Raw genomic sequence first — 20,454 nt, 5'->3', positions numbered from 1 at the left:
CGAGTGCTTTCCATCCACTCCACACGGGAAAAAAATTATTCAAAAGTGATAAAATTTCGCTACATTTTCAGGCAAAAATACCACATTTCTTGAGAAAAAAATTTCCTCTTGTTTCATCGGCGGACATCAAAATTCTTGAACCGAAAGAAATTTTTTTACGGTTGGCAACGCCGGACAGATACCCCATACTCGTGTCTCTACTCCATGCCACTGATATCTGACAAATCCGTGAAGCGAAAAAAAAGAAAACCGAGTGAGTCATGATGATCTCACGGAGTTACACACATACAAAACTGCTCCCCTAGCGAAACTATCGCGAAACTATCGGCTCTCTTTCTCTCTCAGGGACCTAGCACAACAAAATAACTTCCGTCGATTGTATTCGGCGACGCAACGAACTGTCAGTGCCGTCGGGAGGCATTTCTCCGTTTTGATAACGGCATCTTCTACCCCATTCACGATTAATATATTTAGAATATGTGTATATTCATTATGATAGACCGACACTATTTTTTTTACACATACCTCGAGCTATTTTAAGGCTATCGGAGCCGATCAAGGATCTTCCGAACTTTTTTACAAGAGTACCCTTTACTCGTTTACCATTCGCCAAAAAATCCGACGACTTGTTGAATAGACGTCCAAGATCGTTCACTATCTGGTTGATCAAGAAAACAAACAACGATTATGGCAACATCAAGTGTTGAAGACTTTTTATCCGGCCCTCTCGTCACTTGGGTAATTATTGTTTTTCTAACTTCAACACAAAGTATGGCTTCAGCCTCAGATTAGATAAATTCTATTACAATAGTCTCATTCCAAATATTTGGTAAGTTTTTCTTCACATGTTATTACTCATTATAGTTCACAAGCTGCCTTAAGGAACCTGACGCCCTTGTCAACTATGAAGATTTGGTTGACGGAGTTGCACTGCACGATGTCTTCCTACAAATGTAAACACAAACGTAGAATTTCTTCTCTTTTGTTTTGTCATGCGTTAGATTCTCGACTTCTAAAAATGATTTTCATCGAATGTTCTCTTTCAATCCTTTATAGAAACCCAGAGCCTATGCATGACGGGGTCGTACCGAGTGTTAGAAATCCAGCGATGAGAACAAAGAATTTAAACGCTATCATTGGAAACATTAAGCAATTTTACGAAGAGGAATTGGGTCACCTTGTTTTAGTGTTACCTGACACTGTCAAGTTGGGAAAAGAGCCCGAAACTGCTATTGGAGAAATCAAGTTACTTCTGTTACTTCTACTGGGATGCGCAGTTCAATGCCCCAACAAAGAAAAATTCATCACTAAAATCAAAGACATGGCTGTAGACGTTCAACTCGCCATTGTCGACTGCATAAAACAGGTTCACCACTAACTTTTTTCTGAAAACCAAACAATCGTACAAATGACACAAATCTATGAATTACTAAATAATTTATCATATGAATAATGGTTTTTCATTTAATTTGTAAACCCAAAACCTGATACTCACGTTACGTCCTAGTTTCGTAATGCATTTACAGTGGAAATATTATTTTCCCTGGTACTTACGAATGACTTCACTGATTGTTATACTTTCACAGGTCACAGATGATCAGAATATCGTGATCACTCAAGAGTCGATGGAGAATGTTAACATGGGTGTTTTGTTTAATCAAATTAAGAGGTTGGTTCACGATCGAGATCTATATTACGAGGTGAGTTATTTATTTATAACTCTGCCGATCATGATTGTACTGATTTACTTATGCTTTTTTGCATGTTTCATAGAAATGGAAAACCTCAACAACAACTGAAAGTGCAGACAACAGTGAATCAGCCATAAGCATTGAAATTGAAGAAATGAACAAACTGCATCAAGTAAACAGTATCGTAAAATCTGAGAGAAGCAACAACCATCATCACGCTGTTGAATTGGCCGATTGGAAATCAAAAGTTAGAAAGCAGCGACAAGAATTGTGAGCAAACACGAATTAAAGTACCCAAACATTTACCTTTTCAGGAAAGATAAATAAATATATGATTTATCTTCTTTATTTACAGGGAAGAAAAGACAGAGGGCTTGCTTGAGTGTAGAGAAGAATTAGAACACACAAAAGCTGCACTAGCAAAACTCAGGCAAGAGGTAAACTACATATTTATTTATCCATCCTAATGTATTTGAAACAATATATGATTTACATAAGCTTTTTATCTTACCAATACAGGTAAAGAATCTCGTGGTGAACTGCTATAAAGAATTTTCTGTCGCTACCAGATAATAATCGAAACAAAAAACCAGTTTGCAATACAACTAGAACAGAGCTTTATTTGCAGAGTTTTTACAATATCCCAATAAAGAAAGTTAGATTGATACATTAACATTTTCTTCCAGAATCAAGAACTCATGCATGAGGCACGAACTGCAAAATCATACAGAGACGAGTTAGATGCAGTTATCGAACGGGCTGAGCGAGCTGATCGGCTTGAAATTGAGGTAGCCAGATACAAGGAGAAATTAGCAGACATTGAATTTTACAAAACTAGAATCGAAGAGATACGTGAAGATAATAGGTAATAAACGTGTCTAATTCTGTTGTAATATTACAATATTGATTAAAAGTTCAATATTTACGTTCTTCTTCTACTTTACATGTCGAAAAAATTTTTTATTCTTCAGGGTATTAATGGAGACCAGAGAAATGCTGGAGGAGCAGTTGATGACGACACGAAGGCGTTCAGACAAAGTCCCGGAGTTAGAATCAGAAATATTAAAGTACAAACAGCTTCTCAATGATGCTTCTTTGGTAAATACTCATTTCTCATCTCTCTAAGAAATTTCCGTTACAATTTGCCTCCTTATCATATGCTAAAGAATGGATATTGCAGGAACGAGAGGCCGACAAGGAGAGGTACCTAGAAATTTGCGATGAAAACGCACAGCTACGCTGTATAACAAAAGGAAATCTGGCGGAAACTTCACTATCACCATCTATGAGTGACTCGGAGGAGCCAGGTAAGATTGTTCAAGTATCAAATTGTATTTGAGTCACATACATAACTATATGCCACGGAAATTTTTACAATCGGATAACTAATTCTTGTACCTTATTTTTTCAGCAACAGCAGACAACAGCCTCTCTGAGCAACTAACAAACAATGCCCAAACTCGAGCCTTGAAATTAGAGTTGGAAAATCGGCGTTTGGTAACACTGATTGACTCGCTTCAAGAGAATTCATTCCACGAGAGTTCTACGAGGGTTTTAGAGTTGGAAAAAGACAAGAAAAAATTGACTCTGAAAATAAATTCGTTAAACGATAACTGCGAACGACTAACCCAACAGAATGCGGACCTTGAAAGAATATGCAGAGATGCTCTGGAGGAGAATAAAAAACTCCAAGACTCTTTAAATAACAAACGTGCGCTGTTCGACAAACAGCAACTTGAAAATCAGGTACGTTATTCCCGTTTCATCCATTTTACTTGTAAAGCCTTTAAACGGTGTTAAAAAAAGGATCCTTCTCAACAGTCCCTGTCTACGAAAATCTCGGATTTAGAAAGGAATTATGAGTCGGTGGTGAAAGAAAAACAGCGTATTCAATCACTCCAAGAAAGCGCACAAAGGCGAGCTGAAGACTTAGAGCGATCTCTGGATTTAGTAAATCAAAAATTGGAGGAGCTGAAGAAAACTGAGAGCAAATTATCAGATATGGTGCTAAGATGTTCCGAACTTGAAACTAAGCTTCTAAACTTGGAAAGAGAAAAAGAAAATGCTCAGCGTGACGTCAACAAGTTCCGCCTAACCATAGAAGTAAGCAACTGATAGAGAAAACAGTTATTGTTTGAAACAATTTCAGAAAAATTGTATAATCGTGCTCATTTCTTGCAGGACAAAGACATCGCACTCGACAAAGCTGCGAATGAGATTGAAATTGCGAACAAAACAATCGACGAATTAAAGCAAGAAGTTGACGATTATAATTCTCAAATTTCCAGGTATGATGATATACATTCATTTTTTAATTTTTCATATTGCACATGAAAATTTGTCATTTAATTTTCACACTTGTGTTATTCGACACAGGCTACGGGATATCGAAAGATCCAGCAAAGAATTAGATTCCAGAGCTGCAATTGATAGGGAAACTCTGGAAGCATTGCAATCTGACTTGGTTGCAGAAAAATTAAACACCCAGCATCTATCAACTGTCTTAGAAAAGTTCGGAGTTAGCATCAACATGCTATTATCTCTGCCTACAGACACTATAATAGAAACGTATGTATACAGTGTTGCAAAAACTTGCCTTGAAGTGAGCTAATGCCGTCGCTTTAAAAATAAGTAATAGGCAAACGAGAACGAGTCCTGAAATTATTATCACCACATTCATTCCAGAATCGCACAAGTTCCAGAAGTTATAAACAGTGTTAAAAAATTCGTCACTATCGAAATTCCACCGCTTGATAATAACTCAGTCAGTAATAAGTCTTCCAATTCAACTGATATCAACACAATCACTGAACAAAATCGGTTGCAAAATACAGTGGAGACATTAAAGGTATTAATATATTCTTTTTTCATTTAATTCTCTAAAAGCCCCGCAATAATTTTTTTCATATTAAAGAGAGCGATTGAAGAACAAGGGGAAAACCGGACAGTACTAAAATAATCCATATTATAATTGTTTAACACCATTTGTTGAGAAACTTGCGTAGTCAGGTTGTTTTCATTTTTCAACACCATAAATTCACCTTAATTACTTTAGATCGAGAGTAAAAAACTACGTGCTGAGTTGACAGCCTCGCACGCAATGTCGGATAATCTTTTAGCAGAGAAGGCTAAGCTTCAAGTAAATATAACGACACTACAGTCTCAGAACACTTCACTGACGACTCAGCATACGGCTTTGCAATTAGCTAACTCACAACTTGTCGCTGAGAAAGAAGAGGTTTGTTTATTTGATCGATTTTTTTTTTTTGCTGTGAAATATTGAGTAGTTAAAAATAACTAACATTCACATATTTACGAGTCTATTGATTGAATGGTTACTTGACAGCTATTGAAAGAACGTGCATCCCAGGAGAGCATTCACTCTCAATTGGTCAATGATCAAATAGCTCTGCAGATCCTCCACGAAGGGCTCAACAATGAGTACGAGAAGCTGCTAGTTGAGCGTGAAGTGGTGAAGTCAACGCTTCGGGATGTTAAAAATGAGGCCAGGGCATTAAGAGAGACCTGCCAAAGTCTTGAAGCGAAGAATAAAGCCTTGCAAGCAGAAAGGGAAACGCTTATTGGTAATACTAAGAGCTTAAGCAATCTTCGAGGAGAACATTCGAAACTTAAGGTAATTGACAACCTCGATCAAATCTTAGCCTCCCACCGTTTTTAATCTAGAAACTATCTATACGAAATAAATTCCTTTTGTCCACAGGATGACTTCAGAAATCTTTTCACCGCTACGGAAAAGCTTAAATCCGAATACAGGAATTTGCAGGAGGATTACAAGAATAACAAGATGGAAACTAATCGGCTGAGTCTTAAGCAAACGGAAACCAATGGAGAGTTAGTCCTTAAAGACGAGAGGTGTGCTTATCTAGAGTTTGAACTGAGCAAGTTGAACCAGCGCTGCGAAGTGTGTATTAATGATTATTATGAGCTAGTGGTTCGTTTTTAAAACAAATTTGACCACTGTTTCTTCTATCTTTTCTTTAGATGCTGTTGCAAATGAATTCAGGATTAGATAATGACAGGCGTTCACTCATGGATCATGTCAGTTTGCTTCTGAGCCAATATCACGAGCTGCTGACCCATTCTTTGGATGATAAGGAACATTATCATATGGAAGAAAAATTGTTCACGTTAGTATATACCCATGATCACTCTTACTCACAATCAATCAAAATTGTCTTGACTTAATTATTTGATCTCTACAATTAAGGTTTTAACCGTGTTATATCTGTTATTGTTGCTGTAGTTATTTGATTTAATTGAAAAAGTACAATTTTGTTATTCACAGGGACAAAGTAAACAATCTTTGCCGACAGAAAGAGAAACTGGAAGAAAAAATAATGGAGCATTACCGCAAACTTGAAAGTTGTTCGATGAAAAAGTATGAACAGACTGTGATTCCCAAAATTGATATTGTACCCTATTCTGCTTATGCATGTATTCATTTATTCATTCATTTCTGCTTTAGAAAAGGATTCGGTGCTAGTTTTGTCAGGAGAGTGAGAAAGGCCGGCTCTGAGCTCTTGAACAAGGTAAGAAAAATCGAAATATGCAAATGTAAGATGCCGAAGTTACTACCCCCAGTGAATCCTACAATTCAGGTTTCTAAAACTTTAATTTCCGATTAACAGAATCGTAGATCCTGGGCCGAGGACACCAAACAGTTGGATGGCAAAACATACGAGTCCGAATCTGGTGGAAACGATTCCGACGCCAGTGCAGAAGATATTAGACCGATAAGAGGTAAAAAAGGTACATAACTTTAGTTACTGTTTGGATCCTTAGTAAAGAGCTGAAGAAATGAGTGAACGAGTGGTGAAGGTTTAGTGCGAAACTGTTCCATATATTTACATTTAGTGTTTTTTCTCTTCTTTCTCATCAATTCAGAACAGCCAGATACCACGGAGCTGAGAAGCGATCCCTTATCGCTAGGCTACCCAGGCACTCGGAGAACAGTTTACTATACAGACGAAATTCCATCGAGCAAAACGACTCTGGATGTAAGTCTGTGTCATGAATCTGAAATAGGAAACTTCTTTTACTCCAATGAAAAATTACATTATTCTTAAGGATAGTGATTTTCCATTAAACAGGATCAACGAGTAGCTGATCCAGCAAAGATGTTAGAAGGAGATGAGAGAAACAGAAACGGCCAAATCGATTCGAACACAAATCCAGATTTAGACGCGCAGAACAGTAAACATCCAGTATTGATTTACAACAAAGTATCAGCGGTGATAAACGAATCGAAAAATATCTCTACAACGGAGAAAGATATTCCAGCCAATATTCCTGAAACCGTCGGTGAAAGATCATCCGAAAAAGATGCCAAAGCGGCTTCCGTTTGGTACGAATACGGATGTGTATAATTTAATCAACGAATAGTTACTAATTAATCAAGTTATACCGATCGCGTTACAAGTACAAATTGTAAATATTAGCGCTTACCTAATTTTGTTCTCTTTACAAGATATTTGTAATTTAGATTTGGTCAAGATTTGAGGTAACCGTTCTGGTTGTTTGTTTTTCTTTCAGTTGAGAAAAAAAAGTAGAGGATTCCTACCTTATTGATTTTAGTTACCGAATATAGAATTAACTGAAATACTATTAATATGTGGATAGTTAGTAAACAGGGGTAAAAGGTATGCGGTTTTTACATAATGCGACAAAATGACTGTTTAATGAATGAGTGTAGAAATTATTATTTATTTCTATTGCTGCTTTTTAAAAAATTCTCTTCCATGCGTAGTTTTACCAATGTAGTATTTTCCAAAAGACTGGTGTTTTAACGAATTTACTTGCCTCGCAAATAATTGGGGCAATAATAACAGTGCACCTTTCATAGTATTACTCAGCTTATTTTTGATGAATGTTCTTTTTTTTTAAGTGTGAGAATCAAAGACTTGATCAGCTGTACAGCTGTATCAATTGAATGCTGTTTTATGCAACTAGGATAAGGCTAAAAAACACCAATTATGTTATCATTAGAGCCTAAGACCGATTTATCGAGATCGTAACAGAGTCTATTCCATCAATCTTCTCACCTTGAAGTCATCAGACACTCTCAAGAGGTCACACGTTGTTAAATTCCATCGGCAGCTTTGGTAGAAATAGAATTTGTTACGTTCTAGAATTCGGGCATAGTCGCAATATGAATGGTGTAATTAAAACTTTCCTACACAATATTGTTATTTAACAATAAAAATCGGCGGAATTTTTATTTAAACAACTGCCACCAATTTTTTATGTTTTCCATTGTTCCTTATATTTAACAAACAAAAAACTATGAGAAGAGAAGAATTGAGGAATGTGGTCCCGTTTTCCTGTTTGATGAGTTTGGTTTGAATCACTGGCATTCGATAAACAAAAGCCAATCAGCAGCTATCCTTTGAATGTAAATTTCGACATTGATTGTCGATAATGAAGGGATCGATTCAGCGTAATTTTCTAAAATTCTAGGTTAGGTTTGAGCCGTGGCATGACACGCAGTGCGGTTCATCACAATTAACGGCGGTTAGCAAAGGTTGAAAAGAATTACTATTGAAAAAAGATTTATCATCGGATGTGAGACAGTTAATAAAATCTTGTCAACATGGCTAGCGAGTTAGCGGAGAAAATACTTGAACATTTATCAAAGCGTGGCGACGGAGTGAGCACTCTGGATCTGGCTGAGCTATTCGTTGAAGATCATCAGAAAGTGATCGGCGCTGTCAAGAGTCTTCAAACCCTCGAAAATGTAACTTTTGCAATCTATCGTTTCCTTCCAATAATACTCAGAGCCGTATTCAATTGTTCATCACTTTTTTGCATGTAAACTTGACATAAACAAAGTAAGAATGACGCAACAGCTGTAACTATTTTCGAATATTATTCACAATGTTCTACACTGTCAGATCGTGATCGAATTATTATGAATGTACTGCTACGATTAAAATTGATTATTTACTCTAAACCAGAGTCTGATTCACCACAGGTTATTTCAGTTGAACAATTGAATAAGAAGAGTTGGGCACTGACGCAAGAGGGTCAGCAAGTCGCTGAAAATGGGAGCCACGAGGCTGCGGTCTTTAAAGCTGTGCCAGACGGTGGTGTGGCGCAAACAGAGATTATGAAGACTGTACCAAACGCTAAGGTGGGATTTTCCAAGGCATTGGTAGCTGGCTGGATCGAGCTGGACAAGAGCAGCGGGACTCCGATCGTTAGGAGAAAAGTACCCTCTATAACGGACACAATTCAGTTACATTTGAAAAATGTTGCCAACATCCCGGACAATGTTAAAAATGATTACAAGAAGAGAAAACTCCTGCAGGAAGTGTAAGCTGCAATGATAGAATTTTTGGTACTTGTTATTTTGATAGTTTTTCATTAGTTAATTACTTGTCTTTGCAGGGTAACAAAGGTACTGGTGTTGTCAAAAGGACTACAATTTGTGACTAAAATTGAGAAACTAGAAACAGATCTTACGGCAGATTTATTGACAAACGACTCTTGGAAGCAAAAGAAGTTCAAGCCTTATAATTTCGATGCTCTCGGTGTCGCGCTTGACATCGGCCATCTGCACCCTCTTCTTAAAGTCAGAGCTGAATTCAGAAAGATTTTCCTTGAAATGGGGTAAGATACATTTTTTGAGCATATGCCAATTTTTAACCATTGACAACAGGCGATGCAATTCTTTGACTTTGAAAAGAAACTCATCTTTCTTTTGTCCTCTTCACTCATTCTTATAGATTCTCCGAAATGCCTACAAACAATTTTGTTGAGAGTTCATTCTGGAATTTCGATGCGTTGTTTCAGCCACAACAACACCCTGCGCGAGATGCGCATGATACTTTTTTCATATCTGGTAAGGAAATATTACTATTTTCAAATCATCAGATCCCCTTTTGTATGCTTTTCACATTCGACATTAATCGTCCAAACTCAGCGATCCTCACTTAATTTTGGTAAATTCTTCAGAACCAAGAACTAGCTCAAATTTTCCTAAGGATTACTTGGAGAAGGTAAAGAAAGTGCACAGCGAAGGCGGCTATGGATCGCAAGGATATCGTTACGAGTGGAAAATTGAGGAAGCTCAGAAAAATTTACTCAGGACTCACACAACAGCTGTTAGCGCCAGAATGCTCTACAATCTTATGCAGCAGGTAAGCTGCATGTGTTCAGTATTGACTACAAAGAAAATAAATGGTTCATGAGCTGCCACGCTATATGCATTTAAAAAATTTTGCATTGATCTTGTGATAAAATACGAAACCAAGGATTTTTTCTAGTAAATCCTGTTGAAATCTAGCTGAGAAGCATCTTAATCTGCAGCTTTGTGAATTTTAGGGTGAATTTAAGCCTGTGCGATACTTTAGTATCGACAGAGTATTCAGGAACGAGACACTCGATGCCACACACTTGGCTGAGTTTCATCAGGTCGAAGGCGTAGTTGCAGACTACAATCTCACACTGGGCGATCTGATAGGAACACTCTATGAATTCTTCAAAAAACTCGGCATCATTCAGCTGGAATTCAAGCCAGCATACAATCCATACACCGAACCGAGCATGGAGATATTTTGCTTCCATAATGGCTTGGGAAAGTGGATAGAGATCGGAAACAGTGGAATTTTCAGACCTGAGATGCTGCTACCGATGGGGTTGCCCGAAAATGTTAATGTTATTGCATGGGGTCTGTCTTTGGAAAGGTAAAAACCATTTTTCAAGTGTTGGAGCAATTTTCTCGCGACTAAGGCAAGGGAAGAAGGAAGTTGCGCCATCAGAACTACTGGTTTCCTAGTAATGTCAGTCATTAGTCATATTGATCAGAATTCAGATTGGTTCAGACTCAGGATTTCAATTAACTTATTAAGCAATTCTTACGCATCATTCACATCAAATATTACAATTATTTAATCCAGTAGTTGGTAGATCATTCATAAAAGAGGATAGAAAGTAGGTATTGATCTGTATGATATTTTGTTTTCCCTACAGGCCTACGATGATCAAGTATGGATTGAATAATATCCGTGATCTAGTTGGACCAAAAGTGGACCTGCAAATGGTACATAACAATCCCATATGTCGTCTTGAGAAGTAATTATCAATTTCATTTATTCATTCTACATTATTTAACGCATGTTTAAAATAAATCGTCTATTGAGCGTAGATTGTTTCATTTATTATCCTGTCCATTTTAAAATATCCGTTGTGTTTTTTCAGTCCCGCAAATAACGTATATCTCCTACAACGTATTTCCTCGCCTTTGTAGTTTTTGTATTACAGGAATTATGTTCAGAGAAAAGTGTCTATCCTTAGCTTCATTCAGAATCATTTGTGCATCACATGGATGTTTCTACATGCATAAGTTATAAGCTTGATAAGAAATGGTCACAAATGCAGATAAAATAGTGTGTGGCTTGTTTTCCTAGGAATGGACCGAGGATATTGAAGTCAAAATATACGGCAGAACAGTTGGAGGAACGTTTGGATAAAATTCTCTTGGAACTAGAACAGTTACAGAAGGAATTGCCGAGAGTTGGGCGCTCAACAACAACGTTTGAAAAAAAAAATTTAGTCATATTCTGCGATCCTAGTCGACCAATGTATTCTTTAGAAACTCTACTGAGTTTGATCAATGAATTTCATGGCGTATTCGTTTCTACGTATACCCATTCTAACGTTGCGGTATTTCCTCAAGAGTTGAGAGATTTCTGTTCAAAGTTTAAGAAATCTACGAATGCTGATACCGCTGACATCACTGTAACGATCGTTTGGAAGATCGTTGGTGTCGACCCAATTTTAAAACTTAGTCAGAATCATGAAATTGTTGGCGAAGTCAACATAGCTCGGTATTTGAATCGGTCCATTGAAGCTGAATGCAGAAACATCTTGGAATACGAAAGTACCTCGGCTGCTTACGCTGATAAAATAGACTCGGCATTAGACAAAATACATGGCATCATACACGGTGCTACAAGGCACAAACTAGACACTATGCAAATTAAATCAAAAACCGGATATATAATTGGTAGCAAACTTTCAATTGTTGACATCGTTTGGAACTCTGTAAAAAAACATCACACTAAATAGTTTTATATGTAAATATTTCTGGATTCTATAAAACGAAACAAAAAAATATTTTATTACTATTGATAATTATAAATGATTATTTCTTTTCTACAGCATTTTATTGTGATTTATCAAATTGAACATATGAATTATTTCACCATTTTAATATTCCTATTTTTTCTTTTCCCTTCTAAACAAACCCTAACTGATACTCCACGTTCGAATTTCGAATATAAGAAGCCTGGAGCAAAGACCGCGACTCGTGCGAGTATTAAGGTGGTAGTGTATGTACAATTTCTACTAAGCCCGTACTTTCAATGAATCACATTGCTAGATCATCGATTAGTCAGTCGATCTTGTGCATCCCTGCAACCGTTGACCGAAGACTTATAAAGATAGTTACCCGTGGGTAAATTTTTGTGTATTTGTATTTTCTAATTTAATTCAAAACTCCTATTAATTTACAGAATTCCATTTTCTAATTTAATTCAAAACTCCTATAAGTTGACTGAATTCAGATATAAAATCGCGAATATCTCGGTATCCTAAAGGGGAAATAGAATCGGGCAGGTAATTAGCCCATCGTAAGAACTCCCCTGGATCCCTCAAGTTTATTTCGATTTTAATTTTAATTTTCAAACCTTAAATCGCGAATATCTCGAGAACGGTGATAGATAGCGCAAAAATAGCAATAATTCAGGATCCGCTGGTCTGATAGCATCTAATTTTAACAACAACTCCGATTAATTCACAGAATTTCGATGACAGAAATCTAAAATCGCGAATATCTCGAGAACGGTGATAGATACGGCAAAACTAACGAAATTTTGGAGGTATCCTAAAGGGGAAATAGAATCGGGCAGGTAATTAGCCCATCGTAAGAACTCCCCTGGATCCCTCAATTTTATTTCGATTTTAATTTTAATTTTCAAACCTTAAATCGCGAATATCTCGAGAACGGTGATAGATAGCGCAAAAATAGCAATAATTCGGGATCTGCGGGTTCGATATCATCTAAATCCATCAGCAACTCCGATTAATCAACAGAATTCCGATGACAGAAATCTAAAATCGCGAATATCTCGAGAACGGTGATAGATACGGCAAAACTAACGAAATTTTGGAGGTATCCTAAAGGGGAAATAGAATCGGGCAGGTAATTAGCCCATCGTAAGAACTCCCCTGGATCCCTCAATTTTATTTCGATTTTAATTTTAATTTTCAAACCTTAAATCGCGAATATCTCGAGAACGGTGATAGATAGCGCAAAAATAGCAATAATTCGGGATCTGCGGGTTCGATATCATCTAAATCCATCAGCAACTCCGATTAATCAACAGAATTCCGATGACAGAAATCTAAAATCGCGAATATCTCGAGAACGGTGATAGATACGGCAAAACTAACGAAATTTTGGAGGTGTCCTAAAGGGGAAATAGAATCGGGCAGGTAATTAGCCCATCGTAAGAACTCCCCTGGATCCCTCAATTTTATTTCGATTTTAATTTTAATTTTCGAACCTTAAATCGCGAATATCTCGAGAACGGTGATAAATAGCGCAAAAATAGCAATAATTCGGGATCTGAGGGTTCGATATCATCTAAATCCATCAGCAACTCCGATTAATCAACAGAATTCCGATGACAGAAATCTAAAATCGCGAATATCTCGAGAACGGTGATAGATACGGCAAAACTAACGAAATTTTGGAGGTATCCTAAAGGGGAAATAGAATCGGGCAGGTAATTAGCCCATCGTAAGAACTCCCCTGGGTCCCTCAATTTTATTTCGATTTTAATTTTAATTTTCGAACCTTAAATCGCGAATATCTCGAGAACGGTGATAAATAGCGCAAAAATTGCAATAATTCGGGATCCGCTGGTCTGATAGCATCTAATTTTAACAACAACTCCGATTAATTCACAGAATTTCGATGACAGAAATCTAAAATCGCGAATATCTCGAGAACGGTGATAGATACGGCAAAACTAACGAAATTTTGGAGGTATCCTAAAGGGGAAATAGAATCGGGCAGGTAATTAGCCCATCGTAAGAACTCCCCTGGATCCCTCAATTTTATTTCGATTTTAATTTTAATTTTCAAACCTTAAATCGCGAATATCTCGAGAACGGTGATAGATAGCGCAAAAATAGCAATAATTCGGGATCTGCGGGTTCGATATCATCTAAATCCATCAGCAACTCCGATTAATCAACAGAATTCCGATGACAGAAATCTAAAATCGCGAATATCTCGAGAACGGTGATAGATACGGCAAAACTAACGAAATTTTGGAGGTGTCCTAAAGGGGAAATAGAATCGGGCAGGTAATTAGCCCATCGTAAGAACTCCCCTGGGTCCCTCAATTTTATTTCGATTTTAATTTTAATTTTCGAACCTTAAATCGCGAATATCTCGAGAACGGTGATAAATAGCGCAAAAATTGCAATAATTCGGGATCCGCTGGTCTGATAGCATCTAATTTTAACAACAACTCCGATTAATTCACAGAATTTCGATGACAGAAATCTAAAATCGCGAATATCTCGAGAACGGTGATAGATACGGCAAAACTAACGAAATTTTGGAGGTATCCTAAAGGGGAAATAGAATCGGGCAGGTAATTAGCCCATCGTAAGAACTCCCCTGGGTCCCTCAATTTTATTTCGATTTTAATTTTAATTTTCGAACCTTAAATCGCGAATATCTCGAGAACGGTGATAAATAGCGCAAAAATTGCAATAATTCGGGATCCGCTGGTCTGATAGCATCTAATTTTAACAACAACTCCGATTAATTCACAGAATTTCGATGACAGAAATCTAAAATCGCGAATATCTCGAGAACGGTGATAGATACGGCAAAACTAACGAAATTTTGGAGGTATCCTAAAGGGGAAATAGAATCGGGCAGGTAATTAGCCCATCGTAAGAACTCCCCTGGATCCCTCAATTTTATTTCGATTTTAATTTTAATTTTCAAACCTTAAATCGCGAATATCTCGAGAACGGTGATAGATAGCGCAAAAATAGCAATAATTCGGGATCTGCGGGTTCGATATCATCTAAATCCATCAGCAACTCCGATTAATCAACAGAATTCCGATGACAGAAATCTAAAATCGCGAATATCTCGAGAACGGTGATAGATACGGCAAAACTAACGAAATTTTGGAGGTGTCCTAAAGGGGAAATAGAATCGGGCAGGTAATTAGCCCATCGTAAGAACTCCCCTGGGTCCCTCAATTTTATTTCGATTTTAATTTTAATTTTCGAACCTTAAATCGCGAATATCTCGAGAACGGTGATAAATAGCGCAAAAATTGCAATAATTCGGGATCCGCTGGTCTGATAGCATCTAATTTTAACAACAACTCCGATTAATTCACAGAATTTCGATGACAGAAATCTAAAATCGCGAATATCTCGAGAACGGTGATAGATACGGCAAAACTAACGAAATTTTGGAGGTATCCTAAAGGGGAAATAGAATCGGGCAGGTAATTAGCCCATCGTAAGAACTCCCCTGGGTCCCTCAATTTTATTTCGATTTTAATTTTAATTTTCGAACCTTAAATCGCGAATATCTCGAGAACGGTGATAAATAGCGCAAAAATTGCAATAATTCGGGATCCGCTGGTCTGATAGCATCTAATTTTAACAACAACTCCGATTAATTCACAGAATTTCGATGACAGAAATCTAAAATCGCGAATATCTCGAGAACGGTGATAGATACGGCAAAACTAACGAAATTTTGGAGGTATCCTAAAGGGGAAATAGAATCGGGCAGGTAATTAGCCCATCGTAAGAACTCCCCTGGATCCCTCAATTTTATTTCGATTTTAATTTTAATTTTCAAACCTTAAATCGCGAATATCTCGAGAACGGTGATAGATAGCGCAAAAATAGCAATAATTCGGGATCTGCGGGTTCGATATCATCTAAATCCATCAGCAACTCCGATTAATCAACAGAATTCCGATGACAGAAATCTAAAATCGCGAATATCTCGAGAACGGTGATAGATACGGCAAAACTAACGAAATTTTGGAGGTGTCCTAAAGGGGAAATAGAATCGGGCAGGTAATTAGCCCATCGTAAGAACTCCCCTGGATCCCTCAATTTTATTTCGATTTTAATTTTAATTTTCGAACCTTAAATCGCGAATATCTCGAGAACGGTGATAAATAGCGCAAAAATAGCAATAATTCGGGATCTGAGGGTTCGATATCATCTAAATCCATCAGCAACTCCGATTAATCAACAGAATTCCGATGACAGAAATCTAAAATCGCGAATATCTCGAGAACGGTGATAGATACGGCAAAACTAACGAAATTTTGGAGGTGTCCTAAAGGGGAAATAGAATCGGGCAGGTAATTAGCCCATCGTAAGAACTCCCCTGGGTCCCTCAATTTTATTTCGATTTTAATTTTAATTTTCGAACCTTAAATCGCGAATATCTCGAGAACGGTGATAAATAGCGCAAAAATTGCAATAATTCGGGATCCGCTGGTCTGATAGCATCTAATTTTAACAACAACTCCGATTAATTCACAGAATTTCGATGACAGAAATCTAAAATCGCGAATATCTCGAGAACGGTGATAGATACGGCAAAACTAACGAAATTTTGGAGGTATCCTAAAGGGGAAATAGAATCGGGCAGGTAATTAGCCCATCGTAAGAACTCCCCTGGATCCCTCAATTTTATTTCGATTTTAATTTTAATTTTCGAACCTTAAATCGCGAATATCTCGAGAACGGTGATAAATAGCGCAAAAATTGCAATAATTCGGGATCCGCTGGTCTGATAGCATCTAATTTTAACAACAACTCCGATTAATTCACAGAATTTCGATGACAGAAATCTAAAATCGCGAATATCTCGAGAACGGTGATAGATACGGCAAAACTAACGAAATTTTGGAGGTATCCTAAAGGGGAAATAGAATCGGGCAGGTAATTAGCCCATCGTAAGAACTCCCCTGGATCCCTCAATTTTATTTCGATTTTAATTTTAATTTTCGAACCTTAAATCGCGAATATCTCGAGAACGGTGATAAATAGCGCAAAAATTGCAATAATTCGGGATCCGCTGGTCTGATAGCATCTAATTTTAACAACAACTCCGATTAATTCACAGAATTTCGATGACAGAAATCTAAAATCGCGAATATCTCGAGAACGGTGATAGATACGGCAAAACTAACGAAATTTTGGAGGTATCCTAAAGGGGAAATAGAATCGGGCAGGTAATTAGCCCATCGTAAGAACTCCCCTGGATCCCTCAATTTTATTTCGATTTTAATTTTAATTTTCAAACCTTAAATCGCGAATATCTCGAGAACGGTGATAGATAGCGCAAAAATAGCAATAATTCGGGATCTGCGGGTTCGATATCATCTAAATCCATCAGCAACTCCGATTAATCAACAGAATTCCGATGACAGAAATCTAAAATCGCGAATATCTCGAGAACGGTGATAGATACGGCAAAACTAACGAAATTTTGGAGGTATCCTAAAGGGGAAATAGAATCGGGCAGGTAATTAGCCCATCGTAAGAACTCCCCTGGGTCCCTCAATTTTATTTCGATTTTAATTTTAATTTTCGAACCTTAAATCGCGAATATCTCGAGAACGGTGATAAATAGCGCAAAAATTGCAATAATTCGGGATCCGCTGGTCTGATAGCATCTAATTTTAACAACAACTCCGATTAATTCACAGAATTTCGATGACAGAAATCTAAAATCGCGAATATCTCGAGAACGGTGATAGATACGGCAAAACTAACGAAATTTTGGAGGTATCCTAAAGGGGAAATAGAATCGGGCAGGTAATTAGCCCATCGTAAGAACTCCCCTGGATCCCTCAATTTTATTTCGATTTTAATTTTAATTTTCGAACCTTAAATCGCGAATATCTCGAGAACGGTGATAAATAGCGCAAAAATTGCAATAATTCGGGATCCGCTGGTCTGATAACATCTAATTTTATCAACAACTCCGATTAATTAACAGAATTTCGATGACAGAAATCTAAAATCGCGAATATCTCGAGAACGGTGATAGATACGGCAAAACTAACGAAATTTTGGAGGTATCCTGAAGGGGAAATTACATCAGGCAGGTAATCAGCCCATCGTAAGAACTCCCCTGGGTCCCTCAATTTTATTTCGATTTTAATTTTAATTTTCGAACCTTAAATCGCGAATATCTCGAGAACGGTGATAAGATAGCGCAAAAATAGCAATAATTCGGGATCTGCGGGTTCGATAATATCTAAATCCATCAGCGACTCCGATTAATTAACAGAATTTCGATGACAGAAATCTAAAATCGCGAATATCTCGAGAACGGTGAAGGATACGGCAAAACTAACGAAATTTTGGAGGTGTCCTAAAGGGGAAATAGAATCGGGCATGTAATTAGCCTGTTTTGTCGGAAATTGACCACCAGGATTAATTCCCGTACTTCCCTTTCATCTTGAAATTATTACTTATAACAATTGTTGATATGGGCAAGGTTAGGTATTTTAAATAAATCCACTCGGTTTGGGGATCAATCAAGGATGGTTTATTACCCCAGAGGAGGAAAACCTCAGCAGGAACTGAGTAAAAACCTCCTCGAAATCGTGTACAATGTATGTGAATGAATGTTAGATTTATGAGTGGATGTGTGCACTGGATGTATCTAGAGAGAGAATTGTGACGCTTCGAGTGAAGACACAATAGGGGTGAGCTCAACCGCCTTACAAGATGCTAGTGTGGAAGCTAGTTACACGATAATTATCAAGGCGATAATCAACTCCCCAGTGGGAATACAAGAGAGAGATGGAACGGCCGAGAGGCGCTATTTTAATGGCCGAGAGGCGCTATTTGAATGGCCGAGAGGCGCTATGTCATGGAGTGACGACGAGTGTCGACCCTCTTATGCCGCAGTGGCGTTGTCTCAGTTATGTATCAACACAACCATCGTGACAAATACTACTTAGGGTCAGTTCAAATCATAGATTCGAATTATAGGCTCACCAAATTGGAGAGGAGCCTGAGTGCTGTCTGGCTCACGCGTATAAGCAACTGGTTGTGCCAGCACGTGTTGACCCGGCGTTTCTCCGACTTACCGTACTGCGCATGTCAGGTAGCCATTGTTTTCGAGTTCTGCACAGATTTGAAGGTGTGTGTCACACGTAATCACATAAGCGTATCCCAATACAAGTAACTCTGCCGTGTAGGCACGATACATAGCCCATCGTAAGAACTCCCCTGGGTCCCTCAATTTTATTTCGATTTTAATTTTAATTTTCAAACCTTAAATCGCGAATATCTCGAGAACGGTGATAGATACGCCAAAACTAACGAAGTTAGACAATTACGATTATTAATGCCATGGAATAGATCGAGCGTGTGTCGAAAAAAATCCCATTTCGAAATGAAAAATTGATCTAATTTCTTATTATAAACGTATTATTGTAGATAATCTAGTTTGTCTCCTGGAAAATTATAAACTTTATAGTATGCATCACGTATGGATCACATATATCAATATCGTACATGGACCGCATATACATATATACTTTTTGATCTCTGCATCATTATGACATCTGATCCATCATTATTCATCATCCATGTATACACACTTTTCCCGGGTACCTATACATTAATTAAATCACGTTTTTGCTACGAATTTTGGAAGAAATTGATTCTCATTAATAATTTCTTGAATCGCTGACGATTCGGTAACGTTATAACTTGGTAAGTACGCACAAGCTAAATATTGACTTGAGCTTACCGTTACGACGACTGTGTTACTCGGAAGGTTATTGCAACCGACATCTTGTCGTGACCGGTAACCCTCTGATGCTCTGCAATAAGTTCCCAACTCTGCCGCTGAAACACCGCAGAGGGTACAGGCGCGCGACGAATTTCGGTTGTCACACGGAAGCCTGTAAGGGTAACTGTCTTTATAGTCTTCAGTCAACGGTGCAACCAATGACACTTCGGTGCGCAAAGAACACTAATGACGTTAATGGTACAAAAAATAAACCTAATTTGTACGATTACTGTGAAAAGTTATGTCAATTCACCCATTTGAGTTCGTGCTCCTCGTATAGTCTCCATGAAAAGAAGTTGCCCTGATTTTTTAGCGCCTCATTGCGCTTTCGAAGCCACTACCGACGTTAAACACACCGGTTAAATGAGTCGGTACTGTGGGAAGCTGCAGCAATACCCAGAGAATCGTAAATTTGGTACCAATGTTGGCAGTCTTTATATTTTTCAGCTCAATGTCGTGGTGGGTGTAAAAAAATTAGGAACAAAGATTTGAATCACGAAGTAATTTGAATCATCATCCTATCGTCATGCAATCGATGAAAAAATATACTTAAATACACAAGGAGCATCAAGCAACTACCAGCAACGATTGTCCTATTTTTGTTGGCCCAATATTTATTATTATCATGTACAGTTCAGTTTGTTATCCGTTGTTTGATTGGCCGCCGCCGCGAGAGCAAGCAGTGACTCATTCGCCAGTACCGCGCCACAATTCCTCCCTACTCCCGCTGTCAAAGTAATTTCTTATAAAATAAATTTACCGTAAAAAGCAACGGTTTATTCTGATCAATCGCTGGATAAGTCTGTCGATATGGCAACCGTAATTTTTTTAGAAATCTAAGACGAAAAGAAGGAT

The 20,454-nt window shown here is 37.7% G+C and overlaps 2 protein-coding genes and 1 long non-coding RNA gene across 4 annotated transcripts; 2 read left to right on the top strand and 1 right to left on the bottom strand.

Moving 5' to 3' along the window:
* Positions 1 to 59: 59 nt before the first annotated feature.
* Positions 60 to 7,956, top strand: LOC124304477 (girdin). The gene is made up of 23 exons (XM_046762770.1): positions 60 to 738; positions 865 to 953; positions 1,057 to 1,366; positions 1,587 to 1,700; positions 1,774 to 1,961; positions 2,047 to 2,128; positions 2,378 to 2,556; positions 2,663 to 2,789; positions 2,872 to 2,998; positions 3,103 to 3,437; positions 3,513 to 3,794; positions 3,873 to 3,979; positions 4,068 to 4,259; positions 4,377 to 4,539; positions 4,747 to 4,929; positions 5,038 to 5,325; positions 5,413 to 5,613; positions 5,694 to 5,839; positions 5,998 to 6,090; positions 6,178 to 6,241; positions 6,341 to 6,465; positions 6,589 to 6,709; positions 6,803 to 7,956. Exons 1-23 carry the CDS (start codon positions 688 to 690, stop codon positions 7,076 to 7,078), a joined length of 3,843 nt encoding a protein of 1,280 aa, XP_046618726.1. The 5' UTR covers positions 60 to 687; the 3' UTR covers positions 7,079 to 7,956.
* On the bottom strand, positions 6,601 to 20,339 carry LOC124304497 (uncharacterized). Its single transcript, XR_006908201.1, has 3 exons — positions 19,853 to 20,339; positions 19,558 to 19,711; positions 6,601 to 6,728 (listed from the first exon to the last, which is right to left on the bottom strand). It is a non-coding gene; the product is annotated as an uncharacterized LOC124304497 (long non-coding RNA).
* On the top strand, positions 8,128 to 11,925 carry LOC124304480 (phenylalanine--tRNA ligase alpha subunit). 2 transcript variants are annotated; one of them, XM_046762790.1, is made up of 8 exons: positions 8,128 to 8,445; positions 8,683 to 9,023; positions 9,099 to 9,320; positions 9,437 to 9,552; positions 9,666 to 9,850; positions 10,035 to 10,396; positions 10,683 to 10,784; positions 11,120 to 11,925. In XM_046762790.1, exons 1-8 carry the CDS (start codon positions 8,302 to 8,304, stop codon positions 11,778 to 11,780), a joined length of 2,133 nt encoding a protein of 710 aa, XP_046618746.1. In that variant the 5' UTR covers positions 8,128 to 8,301; the 3' UTR covers positions 11,781 to 11,925. The 2 variants fall into 2 exon arrangements, with proteins under 2 accessions (XP_046618746.1, XP_046618747.1); XM_046762791.1 differs by having other exon boundaries at positions 8,337 to 8,445; positions 8,693 to 9,023.
* Positions 20,340 to 20,454: the final 115 nt, after the last annotated feature.

Source organism: Neodiprion virginianus, chromosome 5, assembly GCF_021901495.1.
Source record: "Neodiprion virginianus isolate iyNeoVirg1 chromosome 5, iyNeoVirg1.1, whole genome shotgun sequence".
Taxonomy (NCBI): Eukaryota; Metazoa; Arthropoda; class Insecta; order Hymenoptera; family Diprionidae; genus Neodiprion; species Neodiprion virginianus.
This window is presented reverse-complemented; position numbering and strand designations above follow the sequence as displayed.